Here is a 24,294-nt window from a genome sequence, read left to right as displayed (position 1 = left end):
CCTTGCTGATAGCTCCGTTCTCACGGTTGCTTCATTTTTTTAGGGTTAGTTGAACACTTTGATTCTCAGCTAGTAACTGAGGTGTAGAGAACCAAAACTGCACTAGTTCAGCCTGGATTCCGCGGTTAATGTACTTCGGACGGATTGGCTGGACCCTGGGTGCTCACGTGATTATGGTGGCCTAATCTTTCAGGGGTCTAATACACCTCATGAACCACAACCACATGTCTTCGTCTCAGCTTCCTCTGGTTTTTTTTTTCCCGGGAATTAATCGGCTCATTTTGGATTAACCGGTCAGCTAATAGAATACGGTCGGACAAGTGTGCTCTAGATACACTGTACTCTTCCCGGGCGATAGCTGACTAAGTATCCTGGTTAGTATGTTAATCGTGGCTTCTACAATCCCGGTATTCGGACGCCAGTGCTAAATTTTCCGGGGAGTACGGATACCGTCGCGGGCGAGAGTGCGTCGATGAGGTTGGTGAAAAGCTGTGAGGAGTTCAGGGATGAAAAGAAACAGGTCGTTGTATGGTATTCGGGTAAATATGTGGTCCCAGGTGGAAAGCGAGAATTCGCTGCGGGTGCACATTTCATCAAGTTCAACGGGAGCCGAGCAAACACCATAATTCGAAAATCTTTCTATTAAATAGGAAAAAATGGCAGTCTCGTACAAATACTTGCTGCACCATGTCCAAGGGTACCATTGAGTGAAGAGCTGGACCAGTAATCAAGAACTATCGGTGGCAAAGTTCGATGCCTTGGCATTTAATATGTCGAATTCATATGTACATGGTAATTTCAAAGACATGGCTTTAACCATGTCTTTGAGCATACAAAAGATTTAATCGTGACCTTCGTGTTTAAAAATGACGCTGAATACCCCCCCAAGAAATGTTGTTCACCAGGCGGAATACACCAGGCGGAATACAAAATGGCTATACAAATGCAGACGCTTGGCCATCAGGCCTAATATGAGCGAGTTACAGCTTACCGCTGCGAACGGTAAGCGTCGTAGGAGGTGTACGAGGGCTCGTCGTCCTGGTCAACAGGTCCATACCCACCACTCCGCCAGCGACCGAGCGGATTCGTGATATCCGTCTGCGCGGGAGCCTGTGCATGACTGAGTAGTCTTGATTCCGCCTCGTCGGCATTTGAATATGCTCCAGAGGGGTCACATTCGCCCCGCGATAGCGGCACATGGAAGGCCGGGTGGGCCAGTCCAGTCGGATCCAAATGGTCGTAGCCATTATACATGTTAAGCGATGGCATTGATGATACAGAGGGTGCCGGTGATGAGGCACGGGAGGAGCCGGGAGACCACTCGCCTCTTAGATTGCTGCGGGGTGTGTGCGAGCGCTCTGTCATCTGGTCATCGGGTCGGCCGTAGATACCGCCTCCAAAATCGTCTCGGAAGTCTGCTCGATCCTTGTAATACGAGAAGTCGAGATGGTTCTCCGGGACAACCTCGAAGGGTGCGGGTTCGGCAGACTTGCCGGGCTGGGATGCGAGCATTGAGTTCATTGCAATGTCTGAGTACTCGCCGTCCGTTTCTCCCTGGTCCAGACGACCCTGATAGATTTCCTTTAGTGCCGCGGCTGCCTTGGCGTGCACCATAGGTGTCAAAAGTGGTTTGTACAGGGCAGGGTGTCCGAACTTGGTGTTCAAACGGTCTGATGCTTTCTTATCGGCCGGGTTCACGCCCAAGGCCTCGAAATCGTTCAGGTTTGCACGATTGTAGAACTCGCAATCGGAGTCGAACTTCTTCATGCAATAGATTTTGAACCCAATCATCAAGAAAGGCAGGGGTGCCACGCAGAACACCATGTCCCACGTGCCGCTCGACTTGGCAACAAGAGCGATGATCACGTTGGAAAGAATACTGGCGAAGATCAAGCGATTGAATAAAACTCGCCAGAACGCACCACCAGACTCATTCTTAGTCACAAACACGTACATCAATAGATACTTCTTTAACATGGCATCCACCCCAAAATAAAACGCCGTCACCGGCAGTACAATGGGTTGCAAGGTAGCGAAACAGAAAGCCACGGTGGCATAGAAGAGGAAGTAGTTATAGTAACTGGCGTAGTCGAACGGTGGTGGTGCGGTCCATTCAATTGCCTGTCGGGGTGTGGGTGAGAGTAATGTCTTGGAAAACCAGACCCAAAAAATGGTAACCAGCTGCACAAGATCAAGGGCAGCGCCAAGATTGCGCTGCAAAAGATACGTCACCCAAAAAGGCGATACGGTGCATAGTGCGCTTACCAACTTGGCATACATCCGGCTTTCCAGGATGGCTTGCCAAGCACCTTCGTGGTCGTGGGTTCTGTCAACCACGAATGACACGAAGTACCAAGCTGCCGAAAAAAACGAAAAGACGATCAGATTGTTGAAAACGAAGAAGGCGTACAGATGCCCCAGCACATGGCGCTCTCGAGATGTTTTAGTCTTGCTGCCACCTTGGACAGATAGTCGACGGAAGATGACCGGGAGAGCCAGATACACGAGCGAAGTCAGTGCGGGCGATGCAATACCCTGGACAGCAGCCCAAACCGTTGGGTTCCTTGCCAGCGAAGTCTGGAACGCCGGCCATACCAAACCCAGATTTGACAGGTTGGACAAGAAAATGGCAATCAGACCGTTAGGAACAATCCATACAAGAGTCAAGCATGTCACCCAGAAAACATTGACCAATCGCTTCCATTTGCGTGCTGATTTGGTAAGGGGTAGGTTTTCCCAGATGATATCGCTTGGCCGCGGCGCAAGAGTAATACTGGTGCCCTCGGGGCGCTTGCGGCGAGCGTTCCATGCCACGGAATGAGCGTGCTCGATGTTGTCCCAACTGGCAAAGCCGTAGGGCATTGCGTTCCGACGATCAATCGAGGCACGTCCATGCTTGATTTCCTCCTCCAATACGCGAATCCGGAGAGATAGATAATCGATCGCATCCACTCTACTGCCGGGAAGTTGGTGACGTTGTCGGCGAGGAGGGCGTAGAGTAGGTCTTTTCGCGGGTAGTCGGTCCGGATTCTTGAGGTACTTGGCCAAAACGGACTCGAGTTCTCGGACGACCTCTTCATGCTCTTTGATGATCCGGGGTAAATCTCTGACATTACGACCAATCGCAGCTCGGGGGAGAGCCGCGGTTGGATTGACCTTGTCGGTAAGCCGCAGGATACCTTCGTCGGTACGACTATTGAGAGGGATATCCGTGATCATCAAGGTTCTGGCATGCATACTGCGCTGGTAATCAGAGCTTTGGAAATATTGCCGTCGCAGGTTCCGTACAACGCGATAGTTCTTCCATAAAAAGAAGACAACAATGAGGTCAAAAGCCCAGGCGCATACTACCTGACTCCAGATGGCCATGGGGTTGGTGATGTTGAGGGGTGTCATCATACTAAAGGCGGCAGTCGCCGATGAGCCAGTAGACCCCTTGCTTTGTGTGATATTGACCGGTATCATGACGAGGCAGCCGATAATGCTGAGAAAGACGAAGATGTTGCGGCACATTGTTGTAAAGCGGAGAAAGATTACGGCGTCCAGGCCGACTGTCTCGATCAGCTGTGATTCCCGTGTCTGAATGACCGGTTTGACCCAGGCGAAGAAGCCCTTGCCCACCGGGGGTGGAGCGTGTTTAAGGTCTGCATGTTTTACTTTGGGCGCATATACAAGCGAGTGACGGGGTCGAACAAGGGAGAAGAGGAGAGTGAGGAGAACAGTGACGCCGATCGAGGTGCCGAGCGAAGCCCAAATAGCGGTACCTGCAAACTGTTGCCCGTCAGCATAGTGTTCTCTCTCCCAATACAATTTGAACTTACTGCAGAGCGAAATGGGTTCGAAATAAGCTGGAGGAAAGTATCCGTCCCATCCGCGCGAACTTGCAAACTCAAGTGATGTAGATCCATTACGTCAAAGCAGAAACGAGTGGCGATCCGGCATGGACGAGTGGCCGGAGGAAATCAAGTGCCCAGCATTCAAATGAAAGGAATAGATCCAAATGAGGGGGGGGGGGGCGGGAGATTCTAAAAGAGATGGGAAACGGAGCGGAAAACCGAGCGGAGGTGAGACACAGATATTGCGCACGCATGAAAGAAAAAACAAGACTCTGTTTGGTCTGGGCTGGTTATTATTAGAATTGGGTCATTGGAGTCATTGGTTTCTTGGCCAGCTTAGCGTCGCTGATCTCCGCCGTTAGAAGAGGGAGCCACCACGAGCCGCTTTTCTTCAATTGAAGCCCTCATATCGAATACAATCGATGTCGTATCCACGGTTCGGGAGATCAGATTTTGCGTCAACATAAATCGGCGTTCCCTGTGGCGCCCCGACAAATTTCAACTCCTCGCCGACCCATGTATCATTGGCAGTCCACCAGCCTGCGCGAAGTGGCACACCAATCAGTTGCCCGAAGTAGAAACAATCTGGAACATTGCGATTGTTGGGCCCAAGGTACCACTGGCACAACTTTGGAAGACAGGAACTCATGTAGGTACATTGTGCCACCCGTCGGCTTGTGTTCTCCAGGGCTTACGGTTCAACCGTTTGAGGGGTTTATCTTCTGTTTGTTGCCTGAGGCAAATATTGATGCCTGAATACATCTACAACCTCATGGGCCCTGGTTGGCAAGACAGCGCAAGTGAATGAGTTTGGACTACGTTTCTCGTACTTCAAGACAACTATAGGAATCTTCTGTCCATGGGCAATTTAAAACTTACAGTACGCAATTTGGTAACCTCTTTTAAGGTCAATCTAATGTCCGTGGCTTACTGCTCGATTCCTCCCCTTTAAACATTCCATGAAGGTTGTAGTAGCAACACAACCAGAAACGGAGATGAAGAAGCCCCACTAGGGAGTTGATAATATATGAAATGCTACCCTTGAGTAAATCCCCATTCGTTGACCCATTATCCAGGGGTATTGTGGAGAGGGCCACGAGGCTCCCGCGCGGGCAAGAGCAGTGACCAGTCTCAACATCCCATGAATGATGTTTAACACTTGAAGGTTGAGAACATGTCCAATTTTCTCTCATTGTGCGTGCAGGTGGTCGACTGCGACCTGGGAGTGTGACCGCAGATATCATATCATGTTATAGCACAATATGTTGTACTAGGAGGGTATGGTATCAGCCATACATAGGGCCTTCGGTGGGAAAAGTGTAGCAAGGGAGCTAGTAGGCGTACTTTGAGCCTTTATAAATAGAATTCCTGTTGGTAGGTTCAAACTGGACGCAAGAGTCCTGAGGGATTGAATCATAAAAAATAGATTGTGTGAGGATTTTTCTCGTTATATATAGATTCAGTCATGCGACAATTTTGAACAAACTATGACGAAAAGAAAAAGAACCTCCTCACCTTGGCAGATGGCCGCAAGCTCAACTAATCTGTTCGCTTAGTATTTTGAGCCCATTAGTTGTTCGAAGACTGAATCCCGTTAGTCTGACAAGAGCAGCTGAGTGGGGCAGCGATCGCGAAGCTTCATGCCACAAACCGAGTTCTGACAACACACACTCAAGGCTGATTACAGGGATAAAATGTCTTTTTGCAAGACTGGCGAGAAGTTAGGAATCCCGATTCTGATCCATGCATTTCCTCTCTAACTTTGGCTTCAGCCGCAACAACCACCCAATAATGCAAGAACGAGTTCCCACCTTCTACGGTCTACGGCCGATGGTCTATGCACTACCGCATGTGTCATTCCTCTTGAAGAAAAACCTACGTAGCTCTGAAATTGGATTCAATTCTTCCGCTTCTATCCAGAGCTTTAACAACCCCCTTGCCCTGACGCAGTCCACGCCGTGGGATTGGTGCTTGAGTGGACATGTCCAGCCGAAGAACTCCGAACTCCAGGAAGTGGCTAGTAATTGAGAAGAAGATACAAAGGTTTTGTCTGCGCGTAAGATGATTTTGTCTTGGTTGACACATGAAGGAGAACGCGTTGTCTAAATGCGTGTTTCGCATATTTCCACAAGGTATCATCTATCAAACGTAGTTGGTGAGCGAACTCCCCAAGTTTTGCTCATTTTGGGCAAGTCATGATTGTGATTTTGGCACCGACCAAGTGAACTTGTGCTAACGACTCATATCAGTAGGCTTTTCTGTATGCTTTTTGATTGGTCTATAGCCAATACGCTTGTGGGCTTGAACTACACAAGGATGCGATGTACTTTATACATCTGTTTGTCAACGTTGTGAATCGTGGATGGTATTATTCGCTATTTACATCATGATGTCATCAAAAGACAGGAATTGTGTCTAGATGGTTTACGGAACAAGTAGTTCGGGAAGTTCTCCCACTTTTAGTTCTTGGCAGCCTCTGAAACATTGTTAGCACTATTTTCTGAGCAGCTTTGCCCGGCACTTTTGGCTTACCCTTGTGGACATCGGCCTTGGTGTTGTGGGAAAGCTCATCCTTCTTGTCGACAAGTGCGTCCTTCGCGGCGCTGGCACGGGTGGAGACGTTGGCATCGCTGCTCTTAGCGACGTTCTTGTTGGCCTCCTTGGAAGCCTCAGCCCCGAGGCCCTGGATGGATTCAGCGACATAGTTAACGGCTTGCTGTATTGTTTTTGGTTAGTCAATGTCAAGGTCAGTACCAATAGAAATTGGTTGATCACGAACCTTGGCGGTCTCCATTGTGAAAGTGGGAATTGAAAAATGTGATTTCGACAGTGATTGTTTGTAAGTCTGTAAGACTGCGTTGTGATGAAGAAAAGAGATACACTTCTGGGAAAGAAAAGGCGATATTTATACTGTTCTGGGGTCCCATCTGGGGCAGGGGCAATGATGTCATGACGTCATCTATGAAAGCGTACCTAGCGGGAACAGCCTAGTTGCCAACCTCAGGTCACGGAGTGCATCGCCAAGTGTAGACATCCAATATCATAAAATCCTGGAAGCTTGGTAGCTGTAACTCCAGATCGTTCCACAGTTTACAGTTTCTAATTTTCTGACATACCTTTTGTGAGCGTCCTGACATCACCAGTTGGATACAGGCGGGGAGACAGATGATACAGATCTAAATCTACAAATTTTACACTACACCACACGCGTGAATATCATTAACAGTTCTTGTAGACACATCTAGCTCGTACCTGCTCTCTTCTTCCACAGGCCACTTTTCAATTTGATGAGGCCATTCCACATATCCCCCCAGACTGTTGACCCACCAACCTTGGAATCTGGTTGCATGACGTAGGAACACCTTTTACTCCAATGCAACAGCACAGTTGGAGTAGATTCTAAGGTTCCATGGAATGTTGCAATGTCATGATTGAGATTTAGGGAAAATAAACGATGACTTCCGATTGAGGCAAATTGAACCCAACGTGGCACCCAATAATTGCAACAAGAAAATGTCAACCTGAATTCACCAAGTTAAAACAACGTTCCCGAACAAAAGCCATCTTGAGGTTAACTTCCATGGTCAGCATAGACGCGGGGGTTGAACACCAGGCCTGCATGGGCCTGGTCTATGCAGGTCACAACTAGCGCCTAGCCTTTTGGATGGGGCCTATGGCGTAGTTCATCTCTTGCTCTAACCCTTGTCTTGTCGAGACCTTGGGGCCTTACCCGGTATCTGAATCCACCAATGAGAATGAAATATGAATTCCACCTATAGCCCTCATTCTCGGCAGTTGTTCTTGCCCGGACCGCTAGGATTTCGAAGCTAGCGGGAATTGGAATAATGTGTTCAATCTTAGTGGGAAGTTGCTAAAATTCTGTTAGGGAAATAACCAGCGATGCTAGCATTCAAGGTTGAGGCCCCAAAGCCGCAAGACAAGGTAGGCACACAGGTAGTTGGGATTTTCGTGCTGTCACCAGATTAATTTTATTCGGGACAGACAGTATTTATTGTATTTGGTCCTCCAAGGCCTGTCCGCCGTCATGGAATAGATTTTACAAGGAATGGAATTTCCACGACAGCTTGTGTTCACACGATAACGGTTGGTCTTGCAAGGCCCGCGTCACCTCTACTGGCACACGATTCTCCTTCACAAATCGGCCATGAAATTCCTTTTCACCAAGATGCTCTGTCTCGACAGTCTCCTTTCGTAATGCATATATTGGCAACGCACCCAACAACTATCCAGCCTGATATAACGACGAAGAATCGCTGTTCAATGATCGCCCCACCTCTCCTTCTGCAGTGTGGCACGTTCGTGTCCGACTTGATCGACCAGGGAATCTATTAAACTCCCGAAGAGCCATCTGTCCCAGATGAAATTCGATGGAGAATCCAATTCGGGCGCATCGATAAGTTGCCAAACAGCATCCCGATCCGGTTTTGCGGCGTCTATTGGAACTGTTCGTCATTCCACAAAAGGAACTCCCAGCACAGAGCCTATCTTTCATAAACTGGGGTGTCAAATAAGCGCCGATAGGTCTGTAATTTGCAATCATGTGCCTATGCAAATAGTGTCCTGGTATCATCTCACGGAAGACCGTCGCACGGGAGAAATGGATGTTGTTCCCGTGTATCCTCATCAGCTTGGCTTCATGAACCACCTGGTCGGTTGGATTTGAAGTGATGATGCTCTCACCTCTAAGGAAGAAAGAGGTTACTCTCTGGCGCTTGGGAGGCATCATAAATATCTGCCAGTTCTCTTTGGCAATCGGTGGACGTTGACGAGTTAGTGATCTTCGACAAATGAGATCGCTTCCTTCGTGAAATCTTACAACTCGATTTTTTTTCAGGCTCGAGAAAGTAATTCTTGACTTCTTCCAGGGCCTGCTTCTAGTCGCCCCCGAACCCTATGCTGCGCGATGCCTGAGTTCACCAACCTGTCATTTGTACTCTTTCTCACCGATTGAGATTAGCTCTTCCGATGTGCAGGCAATCATTTCGCCTAAGAGCTTGCTAATAAATCCCTCTTGACCGATAGGATCACTCACTATCGTATTTTCGTTGCCTAGGCGGATACCGGCCAAATTCTCTCGAACACTTGCTGGAACGTCTTTCAGGCCCTTGTCCAAAACCCCGTATGGTGCGACACCCACCAGGTGAATGAAGGATCATGTCTTTATAGAGTTCGAACCATTCTTTCGGGTGCAATGATTTTGTTTTCCTCGCCTCCATAACGCAACTGTTTTCTCCCTCCGGATCTTGGTCGTGTCGTTCTTGACCATGTCGATCACGGCTGCGATTTGCACCCTTAAGTCACTACATCGGATGGTGTATCCGACTCTATACCACATGTCGCCAGTCAGTCCGAATGGTTGATATTTGGTCATGTCGTACGTGATACCTTAGCCTATAAATTTGCATTGTCTTTCTCCGCGGTTATACCCAAAGCAGTACTTTGTTTTCTTGACGGGACGGTTCCCTACGGTGGGTGGTCCAAGGGTTAGCTAGGGGTAATGTTTGAATGCGGGGGGAAATAACCAAAAGCTACATTGTGCTTAGAGGAATGCCTGTTTTTTTTTAGGGACTGGACTGAAAAGGGGACCAGCCCGGGTAGAACTTGTCTAGATGCATGCCTACATGGGTACATAAAAATAGCCATTGCCAAGTTGACCTAAGAAAAACCAAGCTCAATTGAGGCCTTTATGAGGCAGTCAACACAGGTGACCAGGAAAAGACTGCCTAGTTAGAAAAGACTCTCGCCCAGGATTCTCAATCCGAGTCTGTTCGTGCCGCGGTCGCAATACAGATGGTGGAAAAAGTGCAAACAACGTGCGTGCCTGAGTGATGGGCGTGCTTTTTACTACTATTGCATCAGGAGCCCTGCTATTTTTTCCCCCACTATCGTCTTGCAGTTGCTGGTCTACCTGATGGGTTGCTTGTGGGCCAAGACAATGCCGAATCGGAAATTCTGTGCATTTCAAGTGGAATGAATATTGAATACCGGCCCTTCCACGATCAAAGAGCATGCGATTGTTAAAATAAGATCTTGGAGGTTGATTTTCAAATCCTAACAAAGCTGACCTTTCCCTATGGATTCTGGCAAAGTCGGTGGATATTGGTCATATGCCTTTAAGATCAATCCTAAGCAACTTGTAGTGTGTCGATTGGCTACGCTTATTGTACAGATGCCCTCTTGGAATTGAAAGAAAAGTGCAAGCAATATTCCTCGTGCAGAATCAGTGTCTGTCTAACACAATCTCTCAGCACTCTAAGATATGGAACTGGGATGGGGGTTCCAACTGTCATTCGCTTTGAGCAGTCAGGTAGTTGACATGTCACTGGCAGGCATTTTCCGCCGTTTCCTCGTCTGGAAGGTTGGATCTTTCGCTGCCAAGGCCTGCTGCTATGATGCGACAGAGTCAATTTGCAAACACTTCCTTGTTTTATGCTCTTCACGGCTGGAGCTCCTCGGATGAATCAGAGAGCCATGGATGGAGCATCTCACGCTACCAATATTTTCTAAATGTGACAATTGGGGCTTTGGTCTGATATCGGTAAGGCTCTCTTGTTCCAATCTGAACTGCATATGCTAATATCCTTGAACTGCGGGAGTCATATGGCAATAACTATCTATTTTTGCTATTGTCACCTGTGAGGTCCCGTTGACTCGTTTTATTCCTGAATTGCGCTTACTCTTCTTGTCTGTAGGGATCCGACCCAACATTGTGTTTTTGAACCAGTGGTTCGGAGGCTTTATAGAATTCTCGCTCATTCCCATCACATTTGACTGGATGGAAGATTTGTAGTTCCTCTCAATCAGATAACGGATGAAAGGATGTCAAGGCTGATTATCAACAGTTACGTTTCTGCACATCTCGGAGATCCACTCTTAGCACCGGTCCACGCTCTTGTCAATGTACCTTAATCGGGCTTGTGATTTTTGTGATTATAACTACAATCGGGGTCTCTTACTATGGTGCATTGTATGTTGTGATATTTCGCCAGACTCTTTTAGGGCTGACAGTAATACAGGTACTCTGCCTATCTCCTTACCAACACATCCAGCACCCATCACAACACGCAAAATACCTATAATGTAACCAGAATCTTAGGTTCTAGTTTCTCTTTTGATGAGTGAAAATACAAAGCATACTCACCCACGTTCTTGGCTCCAACTTTTGCCTTGAATTATGGGCTGTCGTTTGCAGCCCTTGCAGCAGCCATTGTACAGGTGATTCCCTTCTACCGAAAGGAGATATGGCATCAATTCATGGCTTCTCAGGGGCAGGAACCTGACATCCATCTCACCATGATGAGTAAGTATAGAAAGGCATCTGACTGGTGGTATGCGGCACTATTCCTGTTCTCGACCGCGTTAGGGCTTGCAGGTATTCTGGCATATGATTCTTAACTTCCTTGTGTCTGATGATCAAACCTGACCATACATATGTTGGGGCTTTTTTGTCTCGATCATCCTAACAATGGTTTTCATAGTGTGTTATGCCACCACGAAATGGGGGTACTGCTGACACAAAAACCAGATTATTACTTCATGGTTCTTGCCATCTCCAACATTACGCTTTGCACGTGCTGTCCAAAGCCTCTTATGTGCGTGAAACGCTAATTTCAATAGCGCTCAATGTTCTACCACCGTTCTTGACAGATTTCCTGATTCCAGGAAAGCCGATTGGGGTCATGGTATTAAAAACTCTTTAGCACCATCACCTTGGGACAAGCGCCAGGATCTATCCTCTCTCTCTGAAATGGACGCTGACCTCATAAAACTTCAAGTATACTGTGCGGATCTCAAAGTAAGGAGCTTCCTCCACGTTTCAGTGAGCCGGATTGTTTGTTCTTCAACACTATGTGAAAGTGCCACCCCCGCGTCACCTTCATGTGTCAAGTTGTTGCCACAATATGGGCAAATTTTGTTCAGATTGCAGCCATGAATTGGACTCTAGGCAATACTGAGAGTGCTTGCACGCCATATATCAACCATTTCTTTGGAGAGAGAATAGACATGAACATGTATTAATCATCTGTGGGAATAGCACTCAGTCGGAGAAATTTAGATGTCCGAATGGAAGAGCATTTTTTTCATCCAGCATTGTGTGGAGTCCATGTGATCTATCTCAAGTACATATCAACATATTAATAACTAATTATCTAGGTGTCATTGGCCCCCAACGCACGTTTGGACCCGGCGCCATGTACGTTCAAATACAATGGTTCTGGCTGATCGACGCTCTTCTTCCGGTCGTATTCTAGATCTGGATAAGAAGGTTCCCTCGGTCTAAGCTCAGGTTCCTAAATGCACCTGTATAGGTCACAGAAGATGATCTTTGGAGGAATATGCTAATTGCATCAACAGGATGCTGGGTGCTATGGCCTGGTTGCCTGTAAGTCTACAACATTCTCGATATTGTGAGTAGCGGTTAGTTATACTGATCACTTTACAGAGCCACTCCGTTGAATTTTTCCCTCTTGGGTTATCTTTGGCCTCATCTTCAACTACTGGATTCGACACCGGTGGGGCGGTTGGTGGCATAATTGCAACTACATCACCGCTGCAAGGCTTGACTCGGGCCTCATTATGCCCACCACTGTTATTTCCTCACGATTGCTCTTCCAATTATCTCGATGCCCCAATGGTGAGGAAATTCAGCTTCATTTGAGACCAGGGTATGTAAAAACATTCCGACATCTATTGGTGTGGGCCGAATGAGAACCATAGGACTTTCTTCACACTGCAGTTAGAAAGACTGTCGTAGGTGGAGAGACATTTGGAACAGAGAAGTGGTGATTTCCTTATTTCTAACATTCAACTGTACTTTTCTTTAAGAAAACATCTTTAAAGGCAGATCTATAACGTTGAATAGTATGGAGTACTGAATATCCTATCCTCGGGATATTTATAGCATTATCTGCACACGTGATCATGGCTAAAAATGGCCGTCAATAGTTCCTCGGGGTTGCATGCAGGCAGGTGGTGACGTGGACACAGTAATATTATACGCTTGTCTAACTATAGTATTCTGTGAAAAAAACTGCAATCTAAAAGAATTGAAAGAATGTCTTGAATGTCTTCCAAAAAAAAGGGGGCGTTGTCGGGGTGAAACCCAGCCTCAAACAGAATTTGGGTATCAACTCGAAAGCCTGCAACCTTGGAAGTGTCGCCCAGACGATCTCCGCGTCCCAACCTCCTCTTACTCTTAAATCTCCTCCCCCCCCTCCACCTGCGTCCATTTGTATCATCAAATTTCATCGCATTGCACAACAGGATTTGTTTCATCCTGTGAGACAGTCCTCGCACCGTCTCAACTGTGCTCGGGCCGAGCCCTGGCTACGGCTTCCCTCATCTCTCCCCGCTCATTCCTTTGACCGCTCCAAACCCTTCAAGGGGAACCATCGACGATGTCAGTACCGACGAATGATATACCTACTGTGGTTCGTAGCCACTCAACTACTTCTCGTCACTCTCGGGGCCCATCGGATCTCCCGCATCGGACACGCAGTGTGGCGGTTCGATCGTCAAATACGACCCAGCCTCCTATGCCGACTAACCTGTCACATTCGAAAACTTCCACTCAGGACCAACGTCCTCCTTTAAACCATACTGGTCTTGAGGGTGCAGCCCGGCGTGAATTCGAGGCATCCAATGTCGCGCGCATGTCTTCTCGTCGAGAAACGTCATCAGACCGATCTCAGGACCGCCCCTCGACTGCTCGAACTGAAACTGCCCGGAGGCATCAAAGGAATCCCTCAACACAAAGCCGTCAGCAAGACAGTGCTGATATGATATCAAGCTCGGCTTCGCAGCTGCCGCCACAACATGCGACCGCAACAAGTGCCCCCGTAGCTGCAGCTGCGCCTAGGCGACGGACTATGATCACGACGCCGACGGGTCAGTGGAATTTAGGCAAAACAATAGGTGCTGGAAGTATGGGAAAAGTAAAATTGGCAAAAAATACAGAGACTGGAGAACAGGTACGAGCATTCGACTTTTTGCTATCTCAAATTATCACACAGTACTGATTAGGGTCGCAGGTTGCCATTAAAATCGTGCCACGACTCTCGACCGAGGAACATCGCACTAGTCGAGAGACAGAGAGAGCTGATCGCTCAAAGGAGATTCGAACAGCCCGAGAAGCCGCCATCGTCAGCCTGGTGAACCATCCGTATATCTGCGGCATGCGGGACGTTGTTCGAACATCATACCATTGGTATATGCTGTTTGAATATGTCAACGGTGGCCAAATGCTGGATTATATCATTTCCCACGGCAAACTGAAGGAAAAGCAAGCGCGCAAGTTCGCACGACAGATCGCTAGCGCATTGGATTACTGCCACCGTAACAGCATCGTACATCGCGATCTGAAGATTGAGAATATCCTTATCAGTAAGACAGGTGATATCAAAATCATTGATTTTGGCCTCAGCAACTTGTTCTCCCCCAAAAGTCTTCTGAAGACATTCTGCGGTAGTCTGTATTTCGCTGCTCCGGAGTTGCTCCAGGCCAGACAATATACGGGGCCCGAAGTTGATGTCTGGAGCTTTGGGATTGTTCTTTATGTCTTGGTTTGTGGAAAGGTACCTTTCGATGACCAGAGCATGCCTCAGCTGCATGCCAAAATCAAGAAAGGTGTGGTGGAGTACCCACCAGGCCTCACTGCCGGTAAGTCAAGGCCGAAAGGATGCTTTGTCTGATTTCATTGCTGATTAGGCTTCGCAGAGTGCCGCCACATCATATCTCGCATGCTGGTCACTGATCCCAAGCAGCGTGCCAGCTTGGCCGAGATCATGAGCCATCCCTGGATGAATAAGGGATTTAGTAACCCTCCAGAGAGCCACCTCCCTCACCGTGAGCCTTTGCAGCTACCTCTGGATCAAGAGGTCGTTGAAAAGATGACCGGTTTCGACTTTGGGCCTCCGGAATACATTACTGCTCAGTTGACTAAAGTATTGGAGTCCGAAGATTATCAACATGCTCTCCGGCTGTACTACCGTGAACAACAGCAGCCTGTTTCAAGTCAACCAGAGCGCAAACGAGGAGTGTTCGATTTCTACAAACGACGAAACTCTGCGGCCAGTCGTGATACCCTTTCCGCACCCTCAGCCGAGGCGGTGCAACTAGGCAACGACCCTTTAAATGCTTACAATCCATTGGTATCCACATACCATCTAGTCAAAGAAAAGCTTGACAGAGAGCGAGCTGAAGCACGACCTGGTGCCCTTGGCCTTCGTCAAAACCCCAGTGAGGTCCACATGCCTGAGCTGCGGCCACCTGAAGCTGCCCACACCAATCAGTACCAGTTGGCAGGTGACAAGGATACTGGACGACGATCTCGGCCACGGGCCCGCACCCATGGCGAGGACGAAGCCTCTGAAGGAATAAAGAAACTTCATTCGACGTCGCCATCTACGCACGCAGTCCCAATCATACCTCCCGACATTCCCGTCAAAAAAGAAAGTACTGCTGCTGGAATCTTGAGACGATTCAGCACTCGCCGGACGAAAGATCGCAGCCGCGATGTGGATCGTGAACGCATCAGTACCCCCAACACACCCACACTCAACGTTCAACCTCCAGCAGATTCAGCGTCCCCGATGCACCGTGGCTTTAGCGTAAGGAGAACCCGACGGGCGGAGCCATCTCCAGGCGAGACCTCTTCGAATGACAGCCGGCCTCAGCAGGATCTTCTAACGGCGCCAGGATCGTCGGAACGCAACGCGCGGTCCAACAAATCCCTGGAGAGATCTACCAGTGTCAATTCGGCAGACTACCGAACTCGGAGAGCCGCACGGAGAAGTGATGCCGATGCCTTGGACGTTACTACAGACCGTCAACCACCATCTACCAGTGACTTTGATCAAGTTGTTCCGAACAACCAGAAAGATTCGGCCGGCTTAAGGCCTGGTGGACGCACGCACACAACGCGCACCTTGTCGTTGGGACACGCCCGGCGAGAAAGTATTCAGGCACGCCGGGCCCGACGAGAAGCTACTCGAGAGGCCAACGTGCCTGAAGAGACCGACGCAGATATTTCCGGCGCAGGAACAGCACTGGAAAGCGCCAACGAGGCAGAAGATCTGTCTAAACCTGTGTTCCTTAAGGGTCTTTTCAGTGTTTCCACCACCAGCAGCAAACCTTTGCCCGTCATTCGGGCTGACATCATCCGAGTTTTGAGGCAGCTCGCAGTTCAGTATATCGAGATCAAGGGTGGGTTCAGCTGCCGACACGCTCCCAGCATCGACCTCGACAAAGTAGTTGATGTTGCCCCTCCCAGTCCAGAACGACAGGGGCAGGTATCAGGGCACCGTCGTCGTATCAGCCTAGGTGGCCTTCTCAACCACGATGAGAGCCGAGACGACAGCCGCATTGGGTCTTCCAGACTTCGTCATACTCAAACTGCGCCGGATCGCAGTTTCACCACGAACTCGGACGGCTCGGATGAATATGTTGCACGAGAACATGGTGGTATGGTCGGCGAACGTGTCGTTGGCGAAACCACTACCCGTGTACAGAGTGACACTGGAGAGAACCTCGTCCTCCGATTCGAAATCCTGATCGTGAAGGTGCCTCTCTTTTCCTTACATGGTATTCAGTTCAAGAAGGTATCAGGCGGCATGTGGCAGTATCGAGAGATGGCGAAGAAGATCCTCGATGCATTGAAGCTATAAGCTGTCTATCTCAGTTGACATTAAATCTTTGGCCCAGGAGCGCATTCCATGACAAGACGTCTTCCCTTATCTCTGTCGGCGATTTCTTTTTGAATTACATCCATCCACGACGCATCCGCACGCACGAGCATTCATCAAGTTTGCCCATTATCATTTGCATGTCCATCGCTATCTTTGCTTTTATTCCTATCTTTCATAGTGGGATCATTTATCTTCATTAGCCTGTCATTTGCTCCTTTCATCCTAAACCAAGTATTGCTCGCCTATTTCAATACCTATTGACCTAGCTAGACATGCGTTTTGGTCTTCACAGTGTATATTGGAATTGAGTGAAGACGTGTTTGGTTGCCAGCGATTTTGCCTTTGCTATTTGCTTTTACTTTGCAACCCCCCCCCCCCCCCCCCCCCCCCCCCCCAGGCGCCATCCATTTATTGTGGCCTAGGGAGATGGGGTTGTACCTTTTGTTAAAAAGTTATGAACTTTGTGTTGTACTTTACAAAATCGTTCCGGCTATCTTCCATAGGATTTCATATACACACAACTATCGCATACCGCGTAGGGAGGTTCAAGTCTCCTTATGGTTATGGATGGTACTTCAAGTATGTTAGCTTGCTTCCTCCTTTTCTCTGCTGGACAACCATGTAGTTCATGTAGGTCTTCGCCTTTTTGGGGTTGGCTTGTCGATGGCACTCTCGGAACTTGTCTTAACCTCGGCATTGGGGTTTAACCAAAAAAAACCCCTTTCCCATCAACGTTGGATCCAACACTAGGTATGATTTGAACCCCCCACTAGGCTCAAACTACTAGCAGTTTATTGATAGATCAGAGTAACTTCCATTCTAGTCTGGTTTGCAATAAAGGATAAAGACAATATCCATGGACCGCACATGAGCCTTAATTTGATAGTCCGTTGATAATGCTCGTGAAACAGTGGTAGGTAATAAACACCACGAGCTGTTGTGGCACGTAGGCCCAGGGCCTAGGATCCACATTTGGGGGCGGCCAGTTGTGCTGCTGTCCCGCACCCTACCCAAACTGAGGAGCGGGCGGGGCTCTGGCTAGGGGAGTCCAGGCACCGCATCAAATTGGCCAGTTGGCTGAGTTAGTGAACCACGACCGCAAGGAATTGAAAAGGGCCAAACCTCTTGGTGCACCTTACAATTTTGGGACGTAGCTCGAAGAGCTACAACAGGATCTAGAACTGAAGTTCAGATAAACATGTCGGAGATCACGTGTCGTGATCTTCCTCTTACTAAGCATCACGGTTCGCACCGTGACAATACTAGTATAATGTTACGCACTGCCTAACTGGTCACAGTTATGTTAGAAGCTTTCCTGATTATACTTGCCTGTGCTGATCCTCCAACGTCAACGATCTGCCTCTCAACCGAGCTGTTGCTGCGCACAGTCTTATTCCAGCCTAAGTCCTTTTGAGGGTATCGAGGAACGATGCCAGGTAGAGCGCCGAGTAGATCTATACCGCAGTATGGGTCTGCTCGTAGGTTTTGTCAAGTGATTATATAGTTAACGAGTCAACATAGCCCAAAGGTAAACACAAGTAACAATGTATGAAATTGAAGACGACGAACTAAACTAAGTACATGAAGGGGTGTCCTTATATATCTGTCGAGATGTGTGGTGCCACCCTGAGATAGGTACAAATGCCTCAATGGTGCCACCTTGAAACAGAAAAACGTTTCAGAGTTCTTCGCTTCCTACTCCCTGGGTGACTCCCCTGGAGTCACTGCTGGGGCCACGGTCACGTGATGTCATTGTTGTCCCAAAGGGTGTTGCTGATGTATCGAGGTACATACACACCAAACTTTAGTCCAACTCAGGTGGATCATGCTCTTGCTTAGACTGCGGCATATCCGCTCCAATGGATATCAGATCGATCCTTATATCCGCAATTTGCGGATATTGGATATGAGTTGATATCCACATCCGCACTGCGGATATGAGTTTATATCCATATCCGCACTAGCATAACTCTCGCTTACTTTCCCCCTTATAGCCTGTCACATGATCTTAATGCAGCTTACCAATATTTCCTTACCACTGAAATAAACGCAAGTTTGGTCCTGACAGAACCAACCCCTTCAATCGACAGTCGGCCCTTTGAAATTTTAGGAAATAGACATGTATCGAAGGTCTCCTTATACAGTATTTGTAGGTGGTGTCGTAGTTTTCTTAGTCCAACGTTTTCATGTAAAGGTGGCCGTAGATTAACGATTTTGTGGTAAATTACATGTAGAAATATATATTTAACTACTGTTAACTATGATAAACTTCGTAGGAGATAGAACATGGAAAATCAAAACCTTTATTATTGGATAAGTTCGTTCGATTTTAGGCTCAAATAAAAGCTAAGAGTCCCAGCTGTCTACTGATTATTTTCTTAATCCGTTTTGACTACTAGAACTTGAGAAACCCGAGATAAAAGTTCTCAAAATGCGGACTTTGCGAGTTTCGATGTCTTGCGGATATCTTGTGGATATCCACAAAATATCCACAAAATATCCGCAAGATATCCTCAAGATATCCTCAAGATATCCTCAAGATATCCTTAAGATCCGCAGGATATCCTCCAATTATCCGCACTAATATACAATACAGCCAATCATTTAGGTAAACCATATCGAAAGTAAGTCTAAGTCAGAATATCCTAGTACGTTTACTTTACCCCTGATTCAGGGGCCCTGAAAACCTCTACTAGTTTAGATGTAAGCTTCTCTGTTCTTTTAAGCACCCTACTACACTATATATTATAACTGTTAACTTCTCAATGTCTCAATCACAGTTCTCATTCACCAATTCGGATGTGGATTTAGCTTCTGATCAGATTTATCCTGACAACTTCTCTGATTTTTTGGGTATCCAAACACCGGTCCCATCGATATCGCCGACTCGTTTAACTCGTTCAACTTTTGCGCCCTTATCCCTTACTCGTGTTGGACCTCCCCTTCAAAAGCACTGGGTTTTATATCCATCTGATTCTATATGTGATGACATGGAGGACGTACGCAATAAATTCGTTAGTTGGTGGCTTACAACTGAGTATGGATCTCAGTCTGATATTAAGAATACAATTCGATGGGAATCAAAAAGCAAATCGGATATCTGGGACAGCTTCTACCAGGTTGCGAATGACAAAAATGGAAAGCCGAAGGTTATGTGCAAGGCATGTCTCTGTACAATTGGCCATCCAAGATTCCGGCGTGCTGGTTCTTCGCCTATGACAGCGCACCTCAAAACTGGCGCATGTTCAAAAAAAAGTGGCCTAAGAATCGACCAGCTTATCAAAAGAATGGTATGTCAACCAGGGTACTTAACTGGCGTTACTACAGTGGTTAAGTTCTTTACAATTTAGCAGCTAACATTGAGTACTTTAATCTAGCCAGGTACCACTAGTATATCATTTACCCAAGACCGTCTCTCCGATGCTATTCTGAGATTCATTTCGACTGCACATCTACCCTTTCGAGTGATCGAACACCCCCAATTCCACCGCATGTTAGAGGTTGCTCAACAATCATCCACTAAACTTACAATTCCATCAGCACGAACCATTCGACGTCATCTTGATATAACAATCCAGAATAACCAGAAGGGGATTCTACAGAGGCTTCCAGAGGGGTGTCGGCTATCAATAGCCTTGGATTGCTGGACTTCTCCTTTCCAGCAGGCCTTTATGGCTATCACTGGTTACTTTATCGATCATAACTGGGATTATTGTGAGATTCTTCTAGGCTTTGAGCCTCTTCATGGCTCCCATACTGGTGAAAATCTCAGTAAAACCGTGACCCAGATCCTAACAGAGCATGGTATCTCGGATCGTGTCCTATCAGTGACTACAGACAACGCAACCAACAACAATACTTTGATGCAGAGTGTCCAGGACCACCTTCAGTCTCAGCATTCATCAGATCTCTCAATCTTCCGCGTCCCATGCATCGCGCATGTGATCCAGCTGAGTCTGAATGAGCTTCTTGGGAAGCTTAAGGCAGTGCCAAGCAATAAGGAGATCGAGTTAGAGTGGTCCGAGGAAAAAACCCACTCTTTCCAGAATAAGCGCAATACCTCCGGCAGTATCCAGATCACATATACATTGAAAAAGGTATATCTTCTACCCCTAGATCCTTATAATGGCTAGACTAATAAAAGTATGGAAGATCCGAGGACTAGCAGTCTTTATTAATGCAAGCCCACAACGTCGGGAGGCATTTATAGCCCTTCAGCCGGAGCCTGCATTGATTCCAATCCAAGATGTTCGGACACGATGGAATTCAACATTTCTGATGCTCAACCGTGCCAAGAAGCTCCAGCCATTCTATGATCAGTATTGTACTGATCATCAATATCTTTATTTCAAGCTCGATCAAGAAGAGTGGCGTCAAGTCGAGTATCTTCTTCTTCTGACAAAGCCCTTCTTTGATTTCACAATGATGCTATCAAAGACAAAGGATATTACCGCACACAATATCTACAGTATCTACAATAAGCTTTTCTCTCATCTCGATGCAGCCGAGGCGAAGCTTAAGAATAAAGGTGTGATCTGGAAGAAACGGATGTTATGGGCACTCCAAACAGCAAAGAAAAAGCTCTCCAAGTACTACACTGCCACCGAATACGAGCCTTATGGTGACATCTACGCTCTAGCAACAATCTTCTCTCCATCAAAGAAGCTCCGGTACTTTTCCTCGACTGATTGGCAGGGCGATATTGATTATGCGAATCGTTATCAAGAGGTCCTGAGCCGAGAGTTCGATCGATATAGGAAGATGCTTACGCATGATACTAATGACCCAGCGGTACTGGAGACTTCTGGAGTAGCCATCGATGAGAATGATGACTGTGATCTTGATGCTGCTTGTGCATCCCAGAACCAGCCATTGGAAGAGCTTACAAAACCAGATGACGACGAGATTGCACGATATCTTGCTCGTGGAATTGAGCGACAGAAACCTCGACTTTTCTGGAAGGAATATGAGAAGAGCTTCCCGACCCTAGCTAGGATAGCAAGGGACATTCTATCTATCCCTGCTAGTGGTGCTGGTGTTGAACGACTATTCAATTGTGCTCGTGATATCTGTCATTACCGTCGTGGTCAATTGAAGCCGAGTACAATCCGTGGCCTGATGCTGCATCAGTTTGCTACCAACTTTGATCTTCGGCAAGAGGAGCTGGAGATTATCAAAGAGCATCTATCTCAAAGTGAAGCTGCTTTGCTAGATCAAACTCGGAGATCATTACCACAGCTTGAGGTCTTAGAGCCTATCAGTGATAACGAGGAGGAGGATCAAGAGACTGGACTCGAGGCTACCCAGCACACTGAGAGCGGTGATAATGACTCGGATGATGATAGGGCTGAGCGATGTAGACGGGCAAAAGGAAAACAACCTCAAAAACGACCATGCGAGGCTGTTGAAGAGGATGATGAGCTTCCAGAGATGCTGGTCGATGGGAGTATTCCAAGTCGTTCAGGGCGGATTCGAAAACAGCCAAGGTTACCAGATGGCTTCCAGTTAGATCTGTAAATAGCAAATAGGTCCTAGAAGATTCAAATTCATAAAACCCCCCAAAAAAGCATAGACTGAATTTCTGACCGTGGTCAAAGACTAGATTTGCGACCGTGGTCAGAGATTCCAATTGTATACTACTATAAGTAGAGCAGTGCTTAACCGTCTACCCATAATTTCTGACCTCGGTCAGAATTTCCAATTGTATACTACTATAAGTAGAGCAGTGCTTGACCTTCCACCCATAATTTCTGACCGAGGTCAGAAATTATACTTACCTGGTGATATTCAACAACCTCGAGTACCAAGTATTACACGAAAAATACATAGGAATGTATAATAATAATGCATACCCCTTGAGGTCACGAGTCTAGGCATGTTTGTATTGTTTGATATCCATTGGATATCCGCAGATATCCAATGGATATGAGGTCCATATCCAAATCCTCAAGGCTGCGGATATTGGATATCAAAAACTATCCAAATCCGCACTTTGCGGATATGGATTGCGGATATCCGCGGATATTGCGGATCGTGCCGCAGTCTACTCTTGCTCAGTGGGCATGATTGTTACGCACTGCCTAACTGGTCACAATTATGTTAGAAGCTTTCCTGGTTATACTTGCCTGTGCTGGTCCTCCAACGTCAATGATCTGTCTCTCAACCGAGCTGTTGCTGCGCACAGTCTTATCCAGCCTAAGTCCTTTTGAGGGTATCAGGGAACGATGCCAGGTAGAGCGCCGAGCAGATCTATACCGCAGTATTGGTCTGTTCGTTGGTGTTGTCAAGTGATAATATAGTAAGTGAGTCAACAAGGTCGTAAGGTAAACACAAGTAACAATGTATGATTGAAGACGAAGAACTCAACTAAGTACATGAGAGAGTGTCCTTATATATCCTTCGCTTCCTGGGGTCGCCAGTGCTCCTGGGGTATATCCTACACCCCGGGGTAGATCGACCCCTCTGAGTATATCCTACCCCGTGCAGGGATATACTCCTCCTGTGATCACGTGATTGCTTGATTGGCTCTCGGTGGCCCATCTGTGTACCCGGTGGGTCACCACTGATTGGTGACGGGTAGGTCCGTAACAATGATCGGGACTTCCTTTTCCTTCGATACCTGGGAACGCCAGTGTATACAGTGTTGCACGTGATCTGCTGACAGATAGATCTATTGGCTCTTGGTGGCCCATCTGTGGGGCACCAATGATTGGTGACGGGTAGGTCCGTAACATATAATCTCTTCTATATAAATTTTAACCACTAATTCTTTACTATTTTAGGCTAATTTCACTATAAATCTATATTAACATAGCACTTAAAGCTTTCATCTATTTTTTAAACTTAAGTAAAACTTAAGTTAATACGAATCTTAGTAGTGAGTGACTATAATTACCTCCTAATACTAATATATAAGTAAAAAACTGTAATTTATAAAGATAAGCTAGCTTTTTATCTATCTATTTTAGGTGATCCTTAGCAGAATTATGCTAGTGCAGCACTAAAACCAGTGCTACGACTAGACTTCCGCAAAGCTCGAAAAGCCCGAAACCCGACCCGACTCGACCCTCAAAAGGGTCGGGTTTCGGGCTTTTCGAGCTTTGCGGAAGTCTACTTACGATTCTGGACACTGATCCCGTTCTTCCCAACCACTCCTTTTAATCGTCAACCAGCGGCCGCCTACTAGAATACCCCTATCAACCCAGAACACAGCGAACTCGAAATGTACAAGATGAAATGACATCATTCAAATCTGGGGAATTCTGGATATCAGAAGAAGAACAATGTATACATGCTTTTCTCTCAATTGAGATAACAACGACGGCTGTCGCTAGGATCAATAACATTAAAAGTGCTGAGTCAGCACCTGTCAGTGGCCCCACCACGAGATCTTACCCGTCCTCATTTCCTCAACCTCACCTCTTCACCACCTCAGGCCTCGATCTTTCACCACGTCTCCCATCCGCCACCCACGTCAAATCTTCTTCTAGTTACTTTTAGTTTTACCGGTGCCTCTTGGAGATATTGTTTCTTTTTTTTTGTCATTTCGCCACTGTTATCTTCTTATCTCCCTTTGTCTCTCCTTTTTAGGTTAGGATCCTCGAGTCTTCGATGCTTTAAGGATTTCCAAAGCCTTTCCTTTCTTTCTTTCTTCTCCTCATCTATCGTCTCTAATATCCCAAACAGATTACAGTTAGGATAGTTCGCGCGGGCTGAAGCCTGTCACCTTCTAACGCCCACGCGTTGATAGG

The 24,294-nt window shown here is 47.1% G+C and overlaps 4 protein-coding genes across 4 annotated transcripts; 2 read left to right on the top strand and 2 right to left on the bottom strand.

Annotated features, from left to right (window-relative positions):
• Positions 1 to 987: 987 nt before the first annotated feature.
• Positions 988 to 3,908, bottom strand: Pdw03_1767 (DUF221 domain protein; the record flags this gene model as incomplete). The annotated part of the gene is made up of 2 exons (XM_014681009.1): positions 988 to 3,771; positions 3,822 to 3,908. The coding sequence occupies 2 exons, from the start codon at positions 3,906 to 3,908 to the stop codon at positions 988 to 990; spliced, it is 2,871 nt and encodes a 956-aa protein (XP_014536495.1).
• A 1,622-nt stretch (positions 3,909 to 5,530) lies between these two features.
• Pdw03_1766 (uncharacterized protein) lies at positions 5,531 to 5,864 on the top strand (the record flags this gene model as incomplete). Its single annotated transcript, XM_066099994.1, has 2 exons — positions 5,531 to 5,556; positions 5,609 to 5,864. The coding sequence occupies 2 exons, from the start codon at positions 5,531 to 5,533 to the stop codon at positions 5,862 to 5,864; spliced, it is 282 nt and encodes a 93-aa protein (XP_065957721.1).
• A 431-nt stretch (positions 5,865 to 6,295) lies between these two features.
• Pdw03_1765 (Glucose-repressible protein Grg1) lies at positions 6,296 to 6,630 on the bottom strand (the record flags this gene model as incomplete). The annotated part of the gene is made up of 3 exons (XM_014681010.1): positions 6,296 to 6,312; positions 6,369 to 6,552; positions 6,616 to 6,630. The coding sequence occupies 3 exons, from the start codon at positions 6,628 to 6,630 to the stop codon at positions 6,296 to 6,298; spliced, it is 216 nt and encodes a 71-aa protein (XP_014536496.1).
• A 6,625-nt stretch (positions 6,631 to 13,255) lies between these two features.
• Pdw03_1764 (Serine/threonine protein kinase Kin1, putative) lies at positions 13,256 to 16,522 on the top strand (the record flags this gene model as incomplete). The annotated part of the gene is made up of 3 exons (XM_066099993.1): positions 13,256 to 13,828; positions 13,889 to 14,516; positions 14,574 to 16,522. The coding sequence occupies 3 exons, from the start codon at positions 13,256 to 13,258 to the stop codon at positions 16,520 to 16,522; spliced, it is 3,150 nt and encodes a 1,049-aa protein (XP_065957720.1).
• Between the last annotated feature and the right edge of the window lie 7,772 nt (positions 16,523 to 24,294).

This window comes from Penicillium digitatum, chromosome 5 (assembly GCF_016767815.1).
Source record: "Penicillium digitatum chromosome 5, complete sequence".
Taxonomy (NCBI): Eukaryota; Fungi; Ascomycota; class Eurotiomycetes; order Eurotiales; family Aspergillaceae; genus Penicillium; species Penicillium digitatum.
This window is presented reverse-complemented; position numbering and strand designations above follow the sequence as displayed.